Source organism: Myxine glutinosa, chromosome 1 (genome assembly GCF_964187855.1).
Source record: "Myxine glutinosa chromosome 1, kmMyxGlut1.1, whole genome shotgun sequence".
Taxonomy (NCBI): Eukaryota; Metazoa; Chordata; class Myxini; order Myxiniformes; family Myxinidae; genus Myxine; species Myxine glutinosa.
In genome coordinates, this window is record NC_136261.1 from 230,416,007 (window position 1) to 230,439,651 (window position 23,645).

Below are 23,645 nucleotides of genomic sequence, written 5' to 3' on the forward strand. Positions count from 1 at the left end.
GTATTCCTCGGACTGCCCCCGAGACTGGTGTGCAGCTGTGTCACGTACTTGTTCACCAGATCTGTATTCCTCGGACTGCCTCCGAGACTGGTGTGCAGCTGTGTCACGTCCTTGTTCACCAGATCTGTATTCCTCGGACTGCCTCCGAGACTGGTGTGCAGCTGTGTCACGTCCTTGTTCACCAGATCTGTATTCCTCGGACTGCCTCCGAGACTGGTGTGCAGCTGTGTCACGTCCTTGTTCACCAGATCTGTATTCCTCGGACTGCCTCCGAGACTGGTGTGCAGCTGTGTTATGTCCTTGTTCACCAGATCTGTATTCCTCGGACTGCCTCCGAGACTGGTATGCAGCTGTGTCACGTCCTTGTTCACCAGATCTGTATTCCTCGGACTGCCTCCGAGACTGGTGTGCAGCTGTGTCACGTCCTTGTTCACCAGATCTGTATTCCTCGGACTGCCTCCGAGACTGGTGTGCAGCTGTGTTACGTCCTTGTTCACCAGATCTGTATTCCTCGGACTGCCTCCGAGACTGGTGTGCAGCTGTGTCACGTCCTTGTTCACCAGATCTGTATTCCTCGGACTGCCTCCGAGACTGGTGTGCAGCTGTGTCACGTACTTGTTCACCAGATCTGTATTCCTCGGACTGCCTCCGAGACTGGTGTGCAGCTGTGTCACGTCCTTGTTCACCAGATCTGTATTCCTCGGACTGCCTCCGAGACTGGTGTGCAGTTGTGTCACGTCCTTGTTCACCAGATCTGTATTCCTCGGACTGCCCCCGAGACTGGTGTGCAGCTGTGTCACGTACTTGTTCACCAGATCTGTATTCCTCTGACTGCCTCCGAGACTGGTGTGCAGCTGTGTCACGTCCTTGTTCACCAGATCTGTATTCCTCGGACTGCCTCCGAGACTGCTGTGCAGCTGTGTCACGTCCTTGTTCACCAGATCTGTATTCCTCGGACTGCCTCCGAGACTGGTGTGCAGCTGTGTCACGTCCTTGTTCACCAGATCTGTATTCCTCGGACTGCCTCCGAGACTGGTGTGCAGCTGTGTTACGTCCTTGTTCACCAGATCTGTATTCCTCGGACTGCCTCCGAGACTGGTATGCAGCTGTGTCACGTCCTTGTTCACCAGATCTGTATTCCTCGGACTGCCTCCGAGACTGGTGTGCAGCTGTGTTACGTCCTTGTTCACCAGATCTGTATTCCTCGGACTGCCTCCGAGACTGGTGTGCAGCTGTGTCACGTACTTGTTCACCAGATCTGTATTCCTCGGACTGCCTCCGAGACTGGCGTGCAGCTGTGTCATGTCCTTGTTCACCAGATCTGTATTCCTCGGACTGCCTCCGAGACTGGTGTGCAGCTGTGTCATGTCCTTGTTCACCAGATCTGTATTCTTCGGACTGCCTCCGAGACTGGTGTGCAGCTGTGTCACGTCCTTGTTCACCAGATCTGTATTCCTCGGACTGCCTCCGAGACTGGTGTGCAGCTGTGTCACGTCCTTGTTCACCAGATCTGTATTCCTCGGACTGCCTCCGAGACTGGTGTGCAGCTGTGTTACGTACTTGTTCCCACCGGGAAAAAGGTTAAGATTAAGTTGAAAAAACAGGTTAAGTGGAAAAAAAATACAATAATATCAAAAATTATCTCCATTGTGTGCTGGATGTTGAGTGTGTCCATGACAGACTTATATTCCCGTTCCTGCGACAAACAAATTATTGTCACAAAGAACACACCAACCAGGCGTGCCCACACTTGTCCATCTTTTTGAGCCAAGTTTCAAATGGCCAACCTTTTCATTCCATCTTGCAGTCATTCCCAACACTACAACATCAATGTCTAGCGACGAGTTCACAGTGCATTTAACAGGAATCAGTCATGTAATACGTCTCACGAATTTTGTAACAACGGCTGAATGAAAATCTCCCGCTAAGCTGATTTAACAGTGTTGTACAAGGGAAGATGTTCTACTGGCACTATGAGAATACAAGGCATAATTTGCTGGAAAAAAATAAAGAAATAAAGAATTAATCAGAAATCTATAAAAATAAAGGTACAATAAATAATACCATAAATCTGAGAAAGAGTTGGGTTAATTAAACATGGATAAAATTAAAATGACAAGACCACTCACCCTTCCACGTCGGGGTCAAGTGAACGTGCAAGTTCAGCCAAAATAACTCCCGAAAGGAAATGATGACGTCGATACTCTACGGAGAGCTCGAATACCCTTGCAACATGCAGGTCTACAGTCGATGTCCCGGAACCCTGCCGCACAACCCGAGACTATGTCAGAATCCAACATAAAAGTCAAAACTGCCATATTCTGACTTGATCAAAGTTTGATGATCCAAAATGGCAAATCTTTGCATGCAATGCTCATTTTCATACAAGGAAATAGATGATAACATCTCTGCAAGCTTTCTCAGCAGTGCACACAATTCACTTGACACCACCCATGAAACTTGGAAAATGTACCTACAAATGATAAGAGGAGGACAAAAAGTCTAAACATTTGACCATGGGACTATCACATGCCCTTACGTGATGATTCCCTTGCTAAATTCACATTCCATAAACTTCATCTATCATTTTCATTAAGTTTGTGTGTAATTATGCTTCACTTAAATATCCATGTTATTCGATAAACAGAGAATTTACCAACGCTACTGCCTGCCACATAATGGCCTACTCTGTTCAAAAGATACCTTGTGATCTTCAATCTAAATGGAGATGCAACAGCGATCTTTATGTCCATATTCAAAGGACGTGCTTAAAAATTTAGCGTTCCTTGCCGTGTCACATTTTTCTGGCAAAGTACCGTATTTATCGACACACAAATCGCTACTTTTTTCTTTTCCAGGAAGTCCAGTCCTCGACAATGGCTTACGACTTTTTGGTCTAGGCTCGTGGATGAGCGAGGACACAGAATAGATCAAGACACAACATAACAAAGGGAACAGCAGGAGAAAGGGGAAAGGCCAAAAGCATGGCGGAAAGAGAAAGTAGACTGAGATGGACAAACAAGGTATGGTTCTGGATTTAGGCAGTTTCACTAGGGGTGGGTTTCTGGTGGATCGTGTGCGTCCTGCAGATACCTGGGGACACGAGGGGGTGAGGCACGGAGAGGGCAGAGGGTGCAAGACCAGTAATGAGGTGGAAGAAGACAGGGAGACCACCAACCTGTCGGCAATGGCAAAGTGATAGGCCCATAGACTCAGCTCCATCAAGAGATACCAATGATCTTGAAAGCCTTGGTTTCCATGGCATCAAGGTGAGTAAGGTGTGAGGCAGTGGGGCCAATCCAGAGGGGATAGCAGTACTCCATCAACTGTGGATGAAGTCCTTGTAGGTGGATAGGAGCTCAGTTGTGCCAAGGAAGGACTTTGCACGACGGAGAATGCTCTTGTAGACAAATTTGAAATCTGTGATCACAACCATGAAGACATATTCTGAGTGTTTGACCAGTTGGTGATTTTGTCAAGGTCTGAGGAGAGGGAAGAGGCTGCTGCCTGTCTGTCAGAAGAATGAGGGATGTCAAGGCAGATAGTGGAGTCATCATCAAAGATAAAGAGGATTTTCCAGAGTCAGTGAAATCATTGATGAAGATTAGGGATAAGATGTGGCCTAGAACACGGCCTTGGGGTACTCCAGCCTTGACAGAGAGAGAGAGTAGAAGAAAGGATTCCATTGAGAGCCACGCTTTGGCTACGAGAGTGGAGGAAGTCAGTAATCCAATAGTGGAGTTGGCCTTGGATTCCATAGGCAGACAGTTTGGAGAGCAAGGCAGGATGCCAGACTGTATCGAAAAGTTGAAATATGTCCAGAGAGACAGCCCTGAACTCATGTTTGATATTGAGGGCCTCCATCCATTGTTGGGAGAGTAGAAGCAGCATGTCCAAGGTAGAGTGACCAGGTGTGAATCCGAATTGATGATCTCTGATGAGGCTGTTAGAGAAAAGGAAGGTTTTTTAAAATGTCAACTGTGATGATGGATTCCATGACCTTGATGATGTTTGCAAGCAAGCTAATTGGTCTGTAGTTAAGGGGGTCAGTTTTTGCACCTTTTAATGTAATGCTGTGATGTCGGTTAATTTCCAAGAAGGAGGATGACGACCTATGGTAAATGACAGGATGAAAGGGGCAGAATGAGGAAGTGCAAGAGCAGCATGCAGAGCAGGTTTTTTGGGCACATGAGCTGATGCCGTCTGGTCCAGTTATAGAGTCAAAGTTGAGGGTTGACAGAAGCTGTTCCACCTTCTCCAGTGCAAAAGACAGTTTCAGGAGCAGTTGGGTATGATTGGTATGGGTGGGTACAGAGAGAGAGGGGTTAGGGACACAATACTTTGAAGCAAACACAGAATTGAGGCATTCGGCCTTCTCATGAGTCCGTCGGTTGTGGTAACATTTGAAGTGAGATTTGCAAGGCAACACCAGTTTTAGGGGAGGGAGACAAGTTTGAAAGTTATTTCATGAGATTGGACAGATATTGTTTTCTGGTTCTCCTGAGATAGACACACACTTGTTGCAGGCTTTGTGGAAGGATCTGAGGTTACCTTTGGTTGGATTTGCCTTCCAAGAGGAGAATGCAAGTTGCTTTAAAGCAACTGCCTCACCACAGTATTCAGAGTACCAAGAGTGGGACGATGGGTAAGAAAACTGAAGACGAGATGGGTTGAATCTGTGCATAAAGGAGAGTAGGTTTCTGTGGAAGAATTTCCAGGCTGAATTAATATCAAGGGCGGTAGATATAGGAGACCAGTCCTGAAGTGTGATGGCTGCTTGCAATCCCTGCCAGTTTGCTTGAGTGAACTGCCAGACTCGCTGGGACTGAGGCTGTTCTCTGAGAATGGCCGGAGAGATGTTGATCTTCACAAACACACGATCAGATGAGCCAATCGTGACAGAGGACGAGCAAGATACATTGGCGGGGAAGTTGGTGATCACCAAATCCATAAGGGAAGTTTGTCAATGGGAGAAATCTGGGTGGGAAAATTCATGGATTGAGTCAGTCCCATGGAGTCAGAGAAGTCCTTTGCAGAAGTGCCATGGCTGGTGAGAGAGGCACCAACACCAAGCCAGTTAGCATGGCGCCAACTGAAATCACCACATATGAGGAAGAGGGAGTTGGGTTGAGTGATTAAAAGTTGGTCCACGTCGTCTGAGAGAGATATGAAGATGGAGGTGTCACTGTTGGAAGGACTGCACAACACACAGACAAACATGAAGGCGGGAGTGAAGAGGAAGTCTCAGCCAGAGGTACTCCTGGGGTATAGGAGGTGTAAGAACAGTACAAGGAGTGAGAAATTGAGTTTTTGATGTACATCGCAACTCTGCTACCAGGACGGGGTTCAGATCTATCAAAGCAGAAGAGACAATCACCAAGGAGAGACACGAAGGGGTCAGGGATGTCCTGTGGGAGGAAGAATTGTGTTAAGTATATGATGTCTGGTTTATCGACAGTGGCTTGGATTGAGAAGTTGGAACGGTAGCCCTAGATGTTTGAGGTTCACATAGTTAGGGACAGAGGGAGAGGAGCCGCTGATAGAATGTGGGGACATGGAAATGGGCAACGAGAGGGCGTAGAGCGAAGCTGGGAGGGGGAGCATCGAGGGGAGCAGATGAGAAGTGGTAGGATGAGGTGGAAGTTGACAGGGGGCAGGAACGAGTGGGGAGCAGATCAGGGGGATGGTACTGACAAGGAGGGGGTGCGCAAAATTGACGCCTCAGGATTCCCAGACTGGATAACCTGCGACAACTTTATTGGGTGGGGTGGTGGTGATTGAATTGCATAAATGATAAAAAAAATTGCAAGGTGTGATATTTTCTGAAATAAGTTGTATAATTATTTAAAACACACTACATAAATCACTGCCTGAAAGGTTTGCCAATTTGGTGAATAATTAAACGTTAATCTGTGTTAAATTATCCAATCAATAATGAGGTCAGAATAATAGCTCAACAATTATGTTTGGTCCATTCCTTTCAATCCTAAGCATATGTATCCATCCTTAAATGCCTCCAATGAAGTAATGCAAATCGAACACGGCAATTTTAAAGTTGGAAAGTGTCAAGTTCGCTGAGGAAAATGGTGGGAATATGGCTGCGCACAGAAAATACGTTGTCAGCAATAAATGTGTTCGGGACTGGCAAAATGTAATGTGCTATGAGCCAGTGCTGATAATGATTCTGTAGCTTGTTTTAAATACTGTACCTCTATGTGATAAACATGTGCCCATGTGATAAACATGTCCCACCTAAAATGTGCCTTATGTGATAATAAACATGTTGAAAACTTCTTTACTTTCCTTATATATCCAAAAGGACCCCACAAAATAGTTCAAATAAGACCAAAAAAAAATAATATTGCTTGTCTCTGGTCAGACCAAAGTTCCAGAATTGATGCGGCGATGCGGTTTTTTTTCTTTTTTGAAAAGCATGGATTGCACATACTACGTATAAAGGTGTTTTTTGTGTCCTCATGCCTTGCGGTCCTCCTCATCTGCCGTGGCGCCGTCCAGAGAGAAATTAAAGACAGCAAATGGGACAGGTCGGCCTTTTTGTAAATAATGAACACAAGCTTAATAAGTTATTTTAAAATGTATTTATTCTGAAAATCATTAAGTTCTTCAAGCATATTATAGATTGCCATTTCGTTCTCGAGATCGCCTCGCCGTACCGTTAAACATTCCAATGCGTCGATCGCGTCAACACTGCGCATGCGCAAGTGGTCTAACAGGCGATTGCCAAAGCATTTGAATGCTGAAAAAACCGCGCATGCGCAAATGACTACACCTCTGGACCAATCTTCGTGTACGGGATGACGCTGCATGTGTATCAAAGCCGCGCATGCGCAGATGGGCTGTGTGGTGTGGTTCAAATCGGCGCATGCGCAGCTGGGCTAAACGGCTAACGCGGAAGCGCTTGAATCCATATTCCATGCCAATGGTCTCCCACGATCTATTCTCCGAGTCCACCAGATTATCACAGACACTTACAACTTCATGACAAACGAGATAGGATCCAGGCCTAACTAACGAGACCACCCGCAGCTCTCTAGGCCTTCTGGTTGCTTCACAGAAACCCGACAAAGAACGTCTTCGTTTCAATAAATGACAATATCCAGCCGATTGGATTCATGACTTCACGGCACACAAAACTACTCATATCTTTGGAAAGGCTGGTTGGATTTGGACAGACGAAACGTAGTTTTGTAGGGGAGAACCGTGCGCGAACGTAGATACCAATGGCGACCCTCAAAGACCCGTATTCCCCGAGATAACGCGCCGGCCCGGCAACATGCATACATTATATGGCCCCTCACGCTCGAAATCGCGTTTTCGGCGAGAACGTGACGTCACGGCTCACTTAATTGCAATTATCTCGTCTCGGCGCTGCCTCAAGTATACGCGAATACTTGAGGTGACGTGGCATTGTTTATGTTTAATGGGCTCTATAATTTATGATGTGCTCTATATATATAGAGACGGCGCGCGCTGTTGTAGGTACCGTTGGAATTAAAAAAAAAAAAATGTTGACGCGCAGGGTCAAGATCGATGCGCGCGCTGACCAGAGACCGGAAATATATTTTTCTCGGCCTAATATGCACAAAACATCTCATTAATATTCATGAACCTGGAACTACCACAGGCAGCGAGGATCGAAGATCGATTTTGCCTCGTCTCTTACTCCAAATCGACTTATCTACAAACTAGAACGGCATTCTTCGACGTCACGACGTCGACCGATATGCCTCCGCCCACATTATTATATCACGATACATACCTGCACCAAGTTTGATTTAAATACATTCAGCTGTTCTCAAGTTATCAAATTTTTACCTGACATGACCTTCGACCTTTGCCCTTTGCCCCAAACATCTAATCAGTTAATCTTTATATCATTAAACGTATATACCTGTACCAAGTTTGAATGAGATCACTTCAGCCGTTCTCAAGTTATAGACATATTACAGAGTTTGACCTTTGACGTTTGATCTCTTGACCCCAAAATCTAATCAGTTCATCGTTACATCATTCTACATAATTGTACCAAATTTGGTCAGAATCCCATCACTGGTTCACAAGTTATCGCGGTAACAGGATTTATACATAACGTGACCTCTGACATTTGGCCTTTGACCTCGTGACCCTAAAATCTAATCAGTTCATCCTTACGTTGGTAAACATACTTGCACCAAGTTTGACTAAGATCCCTTCAGCCGTTCTCAAGTTATCGCGGTAACGAAAACCTATCATGGATGGACGGACGGACAATCTGAAAACATAATGCCTCCAGCGACTTCATCGACAGAGGCATAATGAAGAAAAGAAAAATGGGAAAATTAGCCAATTAGACTTATCCTCATAGACTTTTATGCCAAAAATAGTGTAGTTTTCATCAGATTTCACTACATAAGGGAACAACGTCGACGACCAGACAGCTGAGAGGTGAGCAGGCTATCAACTGAGTGATTAGAAGCATTGAGCCTTAAATAATGAAATCTGAATAAAAAATACAACCTCATTTACCTGCGGTGTTCTGGCAATTATGCCAATTTTCTAATCCTTTTGTGCTGATATCCTGAATGTCTTCAAACATCCTGGTCTGAGACAACTACTGTACATGTAATGGACAATGTCAACTACAAACAATTAGATCTCTTGCACCACAGTATAGCCAACAGGTAACAAAACATCCTCAAAGTGCAGACGAACCTGTGAAGCATTACTGGTGAGCGAAGGTGAAGGAGATGGTGAGGCAGGTGGGGAGAGTGAGGCAGTAGGTCGGCACAGACAGACAAAGTGCTCGTGACTGCATACAACGTGAATCAGATCAAGGCGCAGAGTCGAGATTGGGGTGACGAGTGTCGGGTTTGGAGACGTGTCCAGTTTATTCCAAAGCTAAATCGGTGAAAAGGAAGAAAAACCCAACATCTTATTGCACAGGTTACAGGTTACAGTTTTTTTTTAACAAATAGGAGAGAACACAATCTCACATGCTTACCTGCTTACAGTAGTTGTTTATGAGTCGAAAGACAAAGCCTCGGTCCATGAGAGACAAGAGATCGTTGAAAAAGAAGGCCAGGCTAATATTCAGACGGTCCACCAGCTCATGCTCCGACTCCTATCACATCCATCGAGGACAGAAAGAATATCACTACTGTTAGTTGAGACCCATTTGTAATCTGTGATGACAACCAAAATTATCTGAAAAGAAAATTGCATGAGAGATTTAAAAAAATGTTTTTTGCTCCATTAAATAAAAAATGAGAACAATGCGACTGTGTCGCCAATATGCCTCCGCATAGTCCCACAACGGGTAGATGCCATCACTCTACATATGTATGGGTAGCGGATCACGTTTGTAAAGTTTCGTGTTGATCGGATAAGGTTCGTTTTTCTATCCAAGATAGCTGCCAAACCATGTGACCTATGATGTCATAAATTTAATATTTCAATACAAATGGGTCACAGATCATGTGCATGCAATTTCAGATTTTTAGGATAAGGAATTCAATGAAAACATTTTTGGCTGGTATACCACTTCACCTATGACGTCATCATTATCATGCATTTGTTCCCCATTGGGAGTACTTGACAATGTGCTAAGTTTCAAATTTTTCTATTCAGCGGTTTCCGAGAAATAATTTTATAATTTTTTTTTTGCGTTTAATTCTTTTGATCTGTGATGTAATCACAGAGAACAATGCAACAGAGAATACAAAATACAGCGGGTACCACGTGACCCATGACATCACAATTATCATAAAAACATTCTGCATGGGTGTCACTCCTACCCTGAAAGTTTTGTCTCAATCGTACATGTGGTCGTACGGACGGACGTACGGACGGACAACCCGAAAACATAATGCCTCCGGCGACTTTGTCGGCGGAGGCATAATAAATCAAACTCAAAGAATCCTCAATTATTTAGGAATAATAACGTGCAGATCATTTGTTGCATAACCTTATGAAGCTTTTCCAGCAGCTCAGAAGTGATGCTGGCAGTCAGCTTGCTGATGTCATCACAAAAACGCTCAGGGAAGCGTATCTTGCGTGGTGCCTGAAGCTTGTTGGTGAAGTGAAGATACTGGGCCATGCTTTTTACCTATGGGCAAGCATAGTTTGAGAGGATCAATCATCAATCTTAATTTCTTCCGCCATTTTTGTACAATTAATCAAGGCACATTGAGGTGCAAAAAATACAGTGGGTGTGGGATTCAGCACACATATCGACAGCGGGATCGGCAAAAAGAGGATGAGCAAATGAACAGGATCTGTGCAAGGACAGAAATAAAGTGGAGATGAGAGAAAGGCCAAGACCTTCATTAGTGTAGGAAGGGTTCAGTAAGTTCAATGAGTAATCCATATGAGCAAGATTTCATCTAGCCACCATTGACCCTCCCCAGGCCACCATCTCAGATCATCTAAAACCATGACCGTTACCTCCCCTTGTCCTTATTCTTCCCCACATCCCTTATTTCTCCACGTCTCCCTCTATTTTGTCCCTCATCCTGCTGTTGGTGTGTTTCCCCCCTCTCTTTATAATGTTCCTTTTGTTCGGTTACATGCTGATCCATTCCATGTTCTACCTTCTCCACGAGCCTCAACATTGTATACAAAATGTCTGTCAGTTATTTTATCATCTTCAACCAACTCTCAAACTTTTCATCTTTTATGTACTCACACTTTGCATCATTTTATAATCCATAAGAAAACTTCGCATTCACACCAACCTTTCTACCTTTATATATAAAAAAAATTAGGTTTTTCTTGAATTTTGCCTCCTGATCTTCCCTTTTATGAGGTGGTCCAAGACTGGCATGGATCTTTTTATTTTATGTGAAAAATAATGGTTAATGCAAAAACTTTGTGCAAAAGGTTTTCCTACTCTGAAAAAAATTATAGAGAAAGTTACGTCAACACTGTTAAAAGCATTTTGCATAAAAACAATATAGTGACCAAACATCATGTATGTTATGAAACATGGTGTATCGTCAGGTTCCTTGTGAAGTGCAATTAACAGAAGATTGGCTGCACAATTTGCTAATGCACGTTTTTGTACATCGCTCCTTTCCTATACCATCTCCAGGTGCTGCATGACGCCATTGCCGGGCACCGAAGGGGACCTGGCAATGACGCGCGCTGAAAGGGAGTACTCAGTTTTCACTCCGGTTTCTTGTTTGTTTGTTTTCTTGTTTGTCCGGGCGATATCTCACCCATCCTTTGAGCTAAGAAGCTGAAATTTGGACACAATAGTGAGCAAGTGCTTTGGCAAAAACAGTATGTTTTGATTAATCAATGAATAAATTAATTAAATGTGTAATTATTATCAATAAATTAAGTACTTATTTATTTCCTTTCTCATCTGGGCAATATCTCAGGCACCTTTTAAGTTAGGAAGCTGATATTTGGACATAACAATGACCAAGCAATTTGGCTGTAAAGTGTATTTTTGATTTATTGATTAATCAATTCATCGATTAATTATTTAATTAATGACAGCTGATTTTTTTTTTTTTTAATTACAGATTGGGATGAAATGGTGGTGGTTTGGTATTATATTAGCCAATTGATTAATAGTTTAATTATTTTACAATTATTAATTATTTATTTTTGGCTTTCCACTAGATGTTGGAATATTGCTGCGGGGTTTGCTTCCATTCAGCCACAAAAGCATTAGTGAGGTCAGGCACTGATGTTGGGCGATTAGGCCTGGTTCGCAGTCGGCATTCCAAATCATCCCAAAGGTGTTCGATGGGGTTGAGGTCAAGACTCTGTGCAGGCCAGTCAAGTTCTTCCACACCGATCTCGAAAAACCATTTCTGTATGGACTTCGCTTTGTGCACAGGGGCATTGTCATGCTGAAACAGGAAAGGGCCTTCCCCAAACTGTTGCCACAAAGGTGAAAACACAATCATCTAGAATGTCATTGTATGCTGTAGCGTTAAGATTTCCCTTCACTGGAACTACATGGCCGAGCCCGAACCATGAAAATCAGCCCCAGACCATTATTCCTCCTCCACCAAACTTTACAGTTGGCACTGTGCATTCAGGCAGGTAGCGTTTTCCTGGCATCCACCAAACCCAGATTCGTCTGTCGGACTGCCAGATGGTGAAGCACGATTCATCACGCCAGAGAACGCGTTTCCACTGCTCCAGAGTCCAATGGTGGCGAGATTTACACCACTCCAGCTGACGCTTGTCATTTGCGCATGGTGATCTTGGGCTTGAGTGTGGCTGCTCGGCCATGGAAACCCATTTCCTGAAGCTCCCGACGAACTGTTGTTGTGCTGACGTTGCCTCCAGAGGCAGTTTGGAACTCGGTAGTGAGTGTTGCAACCGAGGACAGACGATTTTTATGCGCTACGCACTTCAGCACTCGACAGTCCCGTTCAGTGTGCTTGTGTGGCCTACCACCTCGCGGCTGAGCTGTTATTGCTTCTACACGTTTCCACTTCACAATAACAGCACTTGCAGTTGACCAGGGCAGCTCTAGCAAGGCAGAAATTTGACGAACTGACTTGTTGGAAAGGTGGCATCCTATGACGGTGCCACATTGGAAGTCACTGAGCTCTTCAGTATGGGCCATTCTACTGCCAATGTTTGTCGATGGAGATTGCATGACTGTGTGCTTGATTACATATACCGGTCAGCAATGGGTGTGGCTGAAACAGCCAAATCCACTAATTAGAAGGGATGTCCGCATACTTTTGGCCATGTAGTGTATTTAGCATGGGGGCGGTGTACTTTGAATTTATCTGTACTTGTTTCTATTTAATTTTGATGTACCATACTCTTTACAGAGTGTCGGTGCTGCCTAAGCAGTTTCTTGGGAAGGATTATACCGGGTGGCTTGCCATTGCCTTCCCAGCGTTGATTGTCTGTGCTCTATCCTTTTAAATGCTGAATGTCAAGCAAAGAAGCAGCACGTACCATTTTTAAAGTCTTTGGTATGACTCGGTCAGAGTTTGAACCACCAATCTCCCAGAATCTGAGCAAACGCTCTAACCATTACTCCACCGAGTCTGGTTGTTTTTTGTATAGTTGTGCTTAAATGGTGGAGCGAGTTAAAAATGATCGTCAATTGGTGAGCAATCTTGATAATTCTCCCGTGCCAGGAAGTAATGTCATTCAAGCAAACATTTAACTTATTAAAGTTAATTTTGGAGAATCACCAGATTGCTACATGAAAATTGCAGAATAATTGGATGGTCAATATTAGAAGTGCAGAAGCAATAATTAATTTTCACTCAAATTTCAACAAGGCTCATGAAGGATGGGCAATGAAGGATCTAAAGTTTGATCAAGAGGAAACTTGTCATAATCGCATGGTGGCAGGGAGATGATTTATTGATGACGATTGTATCATGTGATGAGACCCAGGCCCATAATTTCATGCACGTATCAAACCAAGCCAGTTTTGAGTGGAGACATTCGTGGTGCCCACCATCAAAATAAAATTAAGGTTCAACAATCAGTCAGAAAGCTTATGGAGATAGTGTTTTCGGACTTCAATAGTTTGATGAGTGTGGAATTTCATGAACAGGCAACAACAACAACAACAACAGGCATTTTAAGGCCATTTTCCGTGCAAGAGCGGGGGTTAGCCAATTTCATGAACAGGCAAAAAAAATAATCAACTTTTATGCAATAAAGTCCGACAAACAATAAGCAAACAACATCCAGTTGTATCTCGGAGAATGACTTTACCGCACAATAATGCTTGGCCACTACCTTTTTAATGGAGATTGATTGGGAAGTTCATAGGCATCTCCCATATTGTCCAGATATGTGAACTTGTAATTTTCATCTTTTTGGATCAATCAAATGGGTAGCAATAGGTTTATGGATGATAAAGATGCCAAAGCTTGCATAATGAATGGCTGTGTATCTCTCCCAAATATTTGTATGCAGATAGTATCAAGGCACTACCCAATAGGTTGTGACAAGTGAGTATTGGTAGCAGAGGGAAACTTAAAGTTTAATTCAAAAATAAGTATAGTTTCTTCAACTTCCTATCATGTTTGATTTTCTAAAAAAAAGTCCACATCGTCATTCATTAACTTTTAACTCTTATTTGTTTTGCCACTGCAGCAGAAGTTTCTGGAAGGTTTTTGCGCTTGATATTCAACTATTACCGTTGGATTTTGTCTTACATTTCTTATCTTTTATTATGTTTGTGCACTATACAATAATCAAATTTTGTCAATTCTAGTTTGGTATTTACTGCTTGTATGTAACTCAGTGTCAGCATCTACTAATGGAAAAATCTGATAATGGATGATTTATTTATTGGCTGTCTAATTAAAGCATGTTGTGATTGAGAAAGCTGATCAACAGAACATAGCTGAAGTTGAATAATCCCAGGAGTGAACACAAATAATAAAATAAAAAGACAATAAAGGAAACACACGAGACTTACCATCAGCTCAAAGAAGAACCAGGCATGTTGCAGCACTGTGTCCCGCACTGAGCCTTTACTCACTACCCACTGCAGGGCCAATTCTTCATGGAACACCTGCGGGATTAAGATTCATCACATGACAGTCCCACACAATACAATCTGCATTATATTTCAAGCTATTTTTAGATGTACATTTGAAATGTTAGCATTTGGACAAATGTCCACCATCTTTGAAAAGTAATGATGTTTCTACATTTTTTTGTATGCAGAGTAATACTCTTGGGTGAGGTGACATTTCTTTCTGGCAAACTCCTGACATGTCATATTTCAACTGGAGATATTTAAATTCACAACAGATTAATTTTTATTTGATAGATACAGTGTCCTCCATAAGTATTGGAACAGTGAAGTCAAATTTGTCATTATTGCTATATACAGTAAAACCTCGAATACCACGGGTTCTAATATCGTGGATTTCGACTAACTGCGGGCAACCTATTGTATGTATTCCTTTTCCACCTGGAAAGCAATTCCCAAATCAAAACCTGCAAGTTGACTCAAACCCACAGCCAACTTCAAGCTCACCTGATCTCTGAGATCAGAGGTCCACAAAATCTTTGATGCAGTCAGTCAATCCCACTTCTGATGCATGTTCTTCATCTTCACTCTTAAATAATGGCGTCATGCAAAGGCTAGGTCCCTTCGTCCAGTTTTTCCGAGAAAGCCAAGATCAATAATCACTCTTCCAAATACTCATTGTACCCCCATCCCTCACTGAAATCTTCCTCCAGCATGTAATATTCCTTATTGTAAAGGTGGATACATTTCTATCCACTCTCGAGTCATCCAATGCCAACAGACTTGATGCTATCAACACTTTAATAATCAAGACTTTGTGGCATAATGGTTAGCACACCTGGGAGGTTGAGTATGGGAGGTTGACAGTTCAAACCCAGGCCGAGTCATACCAACGACCCTTTAAATGTTAAAGGATAAAGTACAGAAAAAACCCCATATGTTGGCATCCATTGGGAGGAGGAAATTCCTCCTTGATTACCCCACTGAGTATGGAGACAACAACAACAACAACATGCATTTTAAAGGCCATTTTCCCTGCTAGAGCGGGGGTTAGCCTTGCGGTCCCCATGACAATCTTCTCCATTTTGCCCTATTTTCTGCATCTCTCCTTGATAACCCCCTTGCCCGCATTTCTCCTTCCACCATCTTTAGCCAAGTCTTTCTCGGTCTTCCCCGTCCTCTACTTCCTTCTACATTCATTTCCATCACTCTTCTCAACCAGTCACTTTCATCCTTCCTCAACACATGACCAAACCATCTCAACCTGTTTCTCTTCACAGCATCAATCACAGGCTCTATTCCCATCATCTTTCGCAATTCATCATTTGTCTTCCTCTCTCTCTCAACGATACTCCGCACATCCATCGAACCATTCACATTTCCACCCTTTCCAACCTTCGTTGCTGCTCTACGTTCATTACCCATGTCTCACTCCCATAAATCATAACACTTCTCACACATGCAGCATACACCTTTCCCTTCAGCTTCAACGACACTCCCCTCCTCATCAGCACGCCAATCAGTATGGAGAGAAAAGCGATATCAAAAAGATGATGTTGTTGGGACTCAGAGTGCTCTTGGAAGTGACATCACTTCCTCCAATCTCAGCAGCTGTGATTGTGTGTGATAGTCAAGTCTGGTGTTGTGTCGTGTACCTGGCTGCATGTGTGCGTGATTTGTGTCACAGCTCCTCCATGAGTCTTTGAACCTGTCAAAATTAATTTTAAAAAGGTCTTGTTCATCAGCCATGTTTTCTCCTCTCTCTGTGCTCTTTTTCAGTTCACTCTCTGAAGGCAATCTGCCTACATCACTTGGCCATCATCATCACGTCAGCAATAGATGGATGCTCTCAATTTGAAACAATAGGTCAGGGCCATCTCACTGGACATCTCCCATATATTGTATCAAATCTGGAAGCCTTCCCCAATTTCCAAAATGCCAGCAATTGTTATTCAGAATCCCTTCCCTTGGCTGGCTCTCAGATTTCCTTTGTATTTACAATTTGGATGGCATTCTCTCCCATGCCCTACACATCTAGAGGGAAGCAACTCTCCAGCTATTGTCCTGGGAATGATATTTTCCTTGGTCTATTTCAATGAATTCTCTTCATCACTTCATTAGCCTGGTGTTGGCTTAGCGGTTAGGGTGCAGGCATGGGATCTTAGGATCCTGAGTTCGAATCCCGGTCGATCGCTGAATTAACGCCAGGGGGGTTGACTCAGCCTGTCATCCTTCCGAGGTCGGCAAATTGAGTACCAGCTTGCTGGGATGAATGATCCCGGTGTGTACCCCAGTTTAGAATAGGTACACCGTATCCCTGCCCATCGTAAGAGGCGACCAAGGGTTGGCGTCAGGAAGGGCATCCGGCCATAAAAATATTGCCTCAAACAGGGAACCATGATTGTCATGGGGCCCGCAAGGCTAACCCCTGCTCTTGCGGGGAAAATGGCTTTAAAACGATCATTCATTCATTCATTCACTTCATCACTGTTCAGCATAGTTCCTCACTGATCTGCCAAGCAAACAGAAAAAATGTGCAGCATCCATCTCTGGCAAATTATGAGATTAAAAGCAATTGGCCATCTAACTGAAAAACATCTTCTACAGAAGGAAAGACTAACATTCTCACATTATCTCTCCATAAATAATGGCTGGGAAATCCCAAAATATATTTATGTGGTCAGCCTCTGGGAGTGGTACAACCTCTGAACCTCTTACACCACACCATCAGCTATTAATCTATGTTAGGCAGGTCATTTCTCCAAGCTGGACTCCAAAGACAGCTGCTGCCTTGGAATTCTCCAAGGGCTCAAGGTATCCCTCTGTCATCTGTAACTTAAAACATTGTACATGGTCTTCATCAGAAGCATCATGAAGCATGGCTCTTCACTGTGGACTGGTCAAGCTGCTTCCCATCTTGCTCCCCTTGAGGTTATGGAATCTAATGTCCTACTGTCATTGTAACCTTGCAGCAGGGACATGAGTGTGGGGGTCTGCTTATAATGACAGGAGGATATCTCAGGGTCTACATCTTGCTCACTGCAGGCAGGTTGACATATGTCATCACAGCTATGTGCTCAAATAACCTTCACCAAAATCCGACAACTGCCACCTCAAATAAATCAAAAATTATCAAAGGTTGGTTATTTAAAAATATAACAGCAACGGAATACGCGACATACACTACTTATCAATGTGCATAGTTTTAAGTTTCAACTCCTTCCTGGTTACGACGAGAATGATTCTCACACCCTCTCCCTCGTACATTCTTAAACAGACCTTTTTTGCAAGCGGCCGTCCAGAGTGTACAATTGTTGACTCCGTGAAAGTGGAAACACGACAAAGACTTCGGTCCTTCTGAGACGGCTGAAACAGATTTATAAGTTGATGATCATAGCAAAGAGATATAGGAAGCAAAAAAATTCAAAGGTATAAAAATTAGACGAACAGACAATGAAAAAGACACAAGTACAAAAAGACTGTTCCAAAACCAATTCAAAGAAGGTAACATTATAACATGCCTTGCCATGCAAAATGGTATGGACCTCATCATCTGGTGAGTGAGGTGGTGCACTGACGTCGGGGTTGCTGCTGCTCATGTTTTTTGAAGTAAATACAGTGCTCGGTCGGGGGCGGCTTGAGCAGCGTGACAAAGTATTGTAGCGCACAGAAGCACTTGAAGAGTAGTCTGGTACTTCTGTGAATAAAATGTGAATCAAATATTACAACATTAAAAATGAGCCAAACTATGCAGTGTGTGTTTGTGGACAGGTCAGTCTTTTGAGACTGCCACTGGTAACATGTATCCCAGTGCTACCTGCAGCATGGTCGGGTTGTCGGCAACTAAACCGACACCCTTCACTGACTTCGCTAGTGGGGAGGGAGACCGTGACACCCTGCCAGGATCAAAAACAACACCTGCCCGTAGGGAGCCAACAGCTATCCAGTAAGGAGATGGTGTCTCTGAAAAATCACCCATTCGGTTTGGACCGGTTCAAGTCATACCAAAGACTTTAAAAATGGTATGTGCTGCTTCCTTGCTTGAAAAGGATAGAACACGGACAATCCCCATCAGTTGGCACCCATGAGAAGGGGGAAATTCCTCTTGAAGAAATGCCCCACTGAGAAAAGCGGCACCATTTTTATGACGTCACTGGTACCCAGAGTATCCCAGGAAGTGACGATAGTGACGGCACTTCCCCCAAGCTCAATGGCTGTGTTAAGTTTTTAGCTTGTCTGTATGTCCGTATGTGTGTGTGCGTGTGTGTGTCAGCTCTATTACAAGTCTTAGCCCAAGTATAAAAAAAAAAATATATATATATATACGTAGAGGCGTATGTAGACGCTGAACAGTTAGTTGTACCATGCCAATTTGATGCTGTTTGAAACATGATTTGAATATGGCCTTATAAAGTTGAGTCAAAAATGCTCAAGTGACAATAGTGAGTAGCAAGAAAACAAGGAAAACAATTAGTTAGAAATCAAATTTGAGGTTTTAAAGTGTTTTGATACCAGAGAACGAGCGGTTGATATTGGGAGAGTGCTTGGGCTGGCCTATTAACTCCACCACTCTCTCCTCCACCCAACCCCACCTCTATAAACAATCTCCACAACAATCACTGGCGATTGTTATCTTGATTAAATACTGTATATATTTATTTTATATTTTGAAATGTATTTATTTTAAAAAGTTATTTCGTTGAGGAATGTGCTATACATGTAGAGTATTTCAAGTTAAAGCCTATTTTTTCTGACTATAAATGTTCAAAATAACCTAACTCCAGTTTATACATTCATTCATTCTTATGGTGATTCACTCAATGTTGTTTCACTTCATCGCATTTTTCGAGGACGCAAATGTGACGTTAAGTGAGGACCAATTGTGTGCAATTGTTATTGTAACGTAACAATGGGCTGTTGGGAATAATATTCAAGGGATTCCAAAAGGAGTTCTCCAACCTCTAGTTGTATCAGCCGACTCAATGTTTCGACCAGCAACACAGGGTTAACCATGCCTCCACCACCCTTTATCAAGAGCAATTTTCCTGTTAACCACCTCCCAGATATACCCGAGGTGGAAGGGTGGGCCTAATCAGCTGACCAAGCACAAAGCTGCGTTGTGAGACCTCGTGACATTTATAGCCTTTTCAAACATCAGCCAATGGGCAAGTCTGTCTCATCGGTGCTTTGCATCTGTTAAGGAGGTACATTAAATTACATCTTGTAACCTAGTTTTCTGTTGTGTTTTTAATGATCCCATGAAGACCATCATGGCCCACTTTGTCTCTGTCCTCCTCCAAATGGAACGTCTCTGGTGTATTTGTCTACAAGTGGACCATATGCCTGCGCTAGAGCTACAGTCTCCTCTGTCAGAGGCAAACTCGTTTGTCCAGTGTGTCAAGCCTCCAGTTTTCGCCTCCAACAGGCAGGTGGTTGGACGGAGTTTGGGGTGAATGGGTGGTGAGAGGGGGGTTGGGAAATGCCAATGTGTCTGACTTTTGATCAAACCCATAAGCGAAATGACGAGCAGGATCCGTTGGCTATCACCATGCTGTGGGCCAGTTTGTGCAGAACACTTTTCTGGAAGACCGTGCAGTGAAGGATCTCTGGCTCGCTCCTGCAAGTTTGATCGGCTATCTTACGAGAATGCAAACTGCCCTTGAGGCATACGACAAACGAAGCCACCATGACCCACCGAACAATAATCGACCTCAGGGCACTTCATAAACTGACGAAATATTCCCACATGCTGATCGAGTCTATCGTGATCTACGGACTCAGAACAGATGCAATGAACCAATATAGCAATTTTTGGCAAATAAGTCAACTAATTGGTCTGTCAGCGAAGCGACAGGTAGGCTCTGTGAGTATTCTAGTAACATAGATAACTACTTGAGGACTAGCTTCCTGGCTAGTCCTGGCTTCAAATCAACATGTAATTCTTGCCTGGTAAGTGTTGGTATGGCATCATGTTTCAGAAATTTCTGAGGCTTGTTTCGCAGGTAGTATGCCTGTTGATCAAATACAAATGCTGACTCGAAGTGGTCTTCGCAAACAACACGATATTTTGAATGAGCATACATTTTGATGTTTCATTTGGGTGATCCTAGGTTTTTCAACCATAAAGTACACGATTGTTGATCTTTTTGTGGGTCAGGGATGCAAAAAAACGACTTCTGAGTTCTGTGGGCAAATTTTTCGACAACTCAAACAGTTAAAAGCTTGGCACATCAGCATCTTGAACGTTACAATAACTTGTGATGAAACGCAGATGAACACATCCAGCAATGAGTTGTTCCTCCATGACGTCCCATGAATCAATGGAAGTAGCTTATTTGTATAACGGAAGTGAAAATAGTCAGATTTTAAAACACGACCTGGCTTATTATTCTCCCAAAAATATATTTTTGTGCTAATGGGTCAGAGATGATATCATTCACTAAAACATATCTCCAAAACATTTCATCACTAAAGCTAGCAAAGCAAACTAGCAAAGCATCAAGGCAAAACATCACGCTAAGTGATGACCTCACTTAGCTCTTTCACGAGCCTCGATTCAGTATGCAAAAAAAAAATACAAAAAAAATCACTGTGTACCTTTAATACATGCAAGTCTATGGGAAATTAGACCCCGCTTAACATCGTGTCCTTCTGGAATGCATCTAAACGCTAAGTGAGGTATTGATATATATACAGGGTGAGTCAGAAGTAGCGCCCGATTTCTGTTTTTATATATACATATATATATATATATATATTTCTGTCAGTTGATTGTTTGTTTGCCATTTGTATTACAGTGTACAAGAAGGTAGAAATAAATGAATGACATGTTTATCTAACCATTTATTCAGGGGAAAATTATTACGGAAGTGTAAGTGGCTCCCGCTTTTCAAAGCTTTTTTGAGCTTTTCAAAGAGCCACAGCTTTAAAAAGGACATTACTTTCCAGTACACTTCCAGCAGTATGCATGTATATATATATATATATATATATACACATATATATATACATATAAATATATATATATATATATATATTATATATATATATATATATATATATATATATATATATATATATATATATATATATACTGTATATATACATATAAATATATATATACATATATATATAGTCACGTGAAAAAGTAAGTACACCCCATATAAAGTTTTGACAATTTCAACATATTTCAACATACAGCTATTTGATCTTCATTTCAACAATATTGATAGATAAAGGTGATATAATATAACAAATATCATGAAACATTTACATTTTGTCGTCCATTGTATAATTTAAATAAACATAAATGCAAATTTCGCATGTGGAAAAAGTAAGTACACCCCGACATTTATCACTACTTCAAATACCTAAAATTAGAATCAGGTGCACCAGCTCAGGTGCAAATGAATAGAACGTCGCTAGAGAGGATCTTGGAGGAACCTGTCTTTTTTAAACCTCAGACATTTCGTTTGGTTTGCTCTTTGTTGTTGAAGTGTGCGTCGTCACCATGCCGAGATCAAAAGAGCTCTCTCTCTGAGGCCTTCAGAAAGAAGGCTATAGATGTCTACGAGTCTGGGAAGGGATTTAAGAAGGTCTCCAAACAATTTGAAATCAATCATTCGACTGTCCGGAAGATCATCTACAAGTGGAGAAGATTCCAAACAACTGCCAACTTGTTCAGGCCAGGCCGCCCCAGCAAGTTCAGCCCCAGAGCAGACCGCAAGATGCTGAAAGAAGTCTCGAAGAACCCCAGAATGTCATCACGGGACCTACAGGTAGCTCTTGCCACTGTTGATGTCAAAGTGCACGAGTCTATCATGAGAAAGAGGCTGCACAAATTTGATCTACATGGGAGGTGTGCAAGGAGGAAACCTTTGCTGTCCAGAAAGAACATCAGGGCAAGACTAAAGTTTGCCAATGAACACCTAGGCAAAGACCAGCACTTCTGGAACAATGTGCTCTGGACAGATGAGTCAAAGGTAGAGCTATTTGGCCACAGTACCAGAAGACATGTTTGGCGAAAACCAAAGACAGCATTTGACCACAAGAACCTGATACCAACTGTAAAGCATGGTGGTGGAAATATTATGGTTTGGGGCAGCTTTGCTGCATCAGGGCCTGGGCAGCTCACCATCATAGAATCCACTATGAATTCTTAATTGTACGAGAGGGTGCTTGAGGATAATGTGAGGCCATCTGTCGGAAAGTTGAAGCTCAACCGAAGGTGGGCCTTGCAACATGACAATGACCCTAAACATATCAGTAAATCCACCAAGGAATGGCTGAAAAGAAAGAAATGGAGGGTTCTGGAATGGCCAAGACAAAGCCCGGATCTAAATCCCATCGAGATGTTGTGGGGGGATTTGAAACGAGCTGTGCATGCAAGAAACCCCTCAAACATCGCACAGCTGAAAGAATTCTACATGGAGGTGTCGGCAAAAATTTCTTCCAGTCAATACCAGAGACTGGTAGACAGTTATAAGAAACGCCTACTTGACGTTGTTTCTGCCAAAGGGGGCAATACCACCTATTAGAGCCAAGGGCAATACCTCTTTCATCCGCAGCTCAATGGAATACTGTTCCCCCCTCTGGGCCGATGCTCCTGCCTCACACCTAGCTCGGCTTCACGCTGTTGAAGCCAAAGCTTTCAGAATCATTGGAATCTCCTGCTATGAAGCTAACTCCGAGGGCCTTTCACTCACTCACCGCAGGCAGGTTGGTGGTCTTTCTGTCTTCTACCGGCTCCTCTCCGGCCTTGCTCCCCCAGCTCTCTCTGTGCTCTGTCCCCCGAATATTCCTACAGGTCGCACAAGATCTGCCAGCAACCCTCTTCTGGTTAAACTGCCAAAATCTAGGCTCTCTGCTCACCTTCACTCTTTCATTCCCCTTTTTTCCCACCTCTGGAACAAACTCCCCCACTCTCTTCAATCCCACTCCTCCCTCCAGGTCTTTAAAACAGCTGTTCCCCACCATCTCTTATCTTCCCCCATCCAAAACCTTGATCTTTTCTACCCCCGCTAATTCACCCCAGATACACTTTTTCGAAATTCCAACTTCTTTCCTGGAAGTCCTTGCAGTATCCATATGTTTTATACCTCTCCCACCTCCCCCCAAGCCATCTCCCTCCCACAGTTCTCTCGATGTCCCTGCTCTCAAATGT

The 23,645-nt window shown here is 43.1% G+C and overlaps 1 protein-coding gene across 2 annotated transcripts in view; it reads right to left on the reverse strand.

The window, feature by feature from the left end:
* The window catches only part of LOC137434950 (dedicator of cytokinesis protein 7), a 264,889-nt gene that overhangs the window by 63,906 nt on the left and 177,338 nt on the right, over positions 1-23,645 (reverse strand). Inside the window, exons 23-29 of one of the 2 annotated variants that reach the window (XM_078784918.1) lie at positions 18,028-18,179; positions 17,762-17,848; positions 14,423-14,518; positions 9,965-10,105; positions 9,002-9,121; positions 8,713-8,898; positions 2,130-2,263 (exon numbers count right to left, since the gene is read on the reverse strand). In XM_078784918.1, coding sequence (XP_078641044.1) covers positions 2,130-2,263; positions 8,713-8,898; positions 9,002-9,121; positions 9,965-10,105; positions 14,423-14,518; positions 17,762-17,848; positions 18,028-18,179 — 916 coding nt within the window. Of the gene's footprint in view, positions 1-2,129; positions 2,264-8,712; positions 8,899-9,001; positions 9,122-9,964; positions 10,106-14,422; positions 14,519-17,761; positions 17,849-18,003; positions 18,180-23,645 lie in introns of both variants that reach the window. The other variant, XM_078784912.1, reaches the window with a different exon arrangement.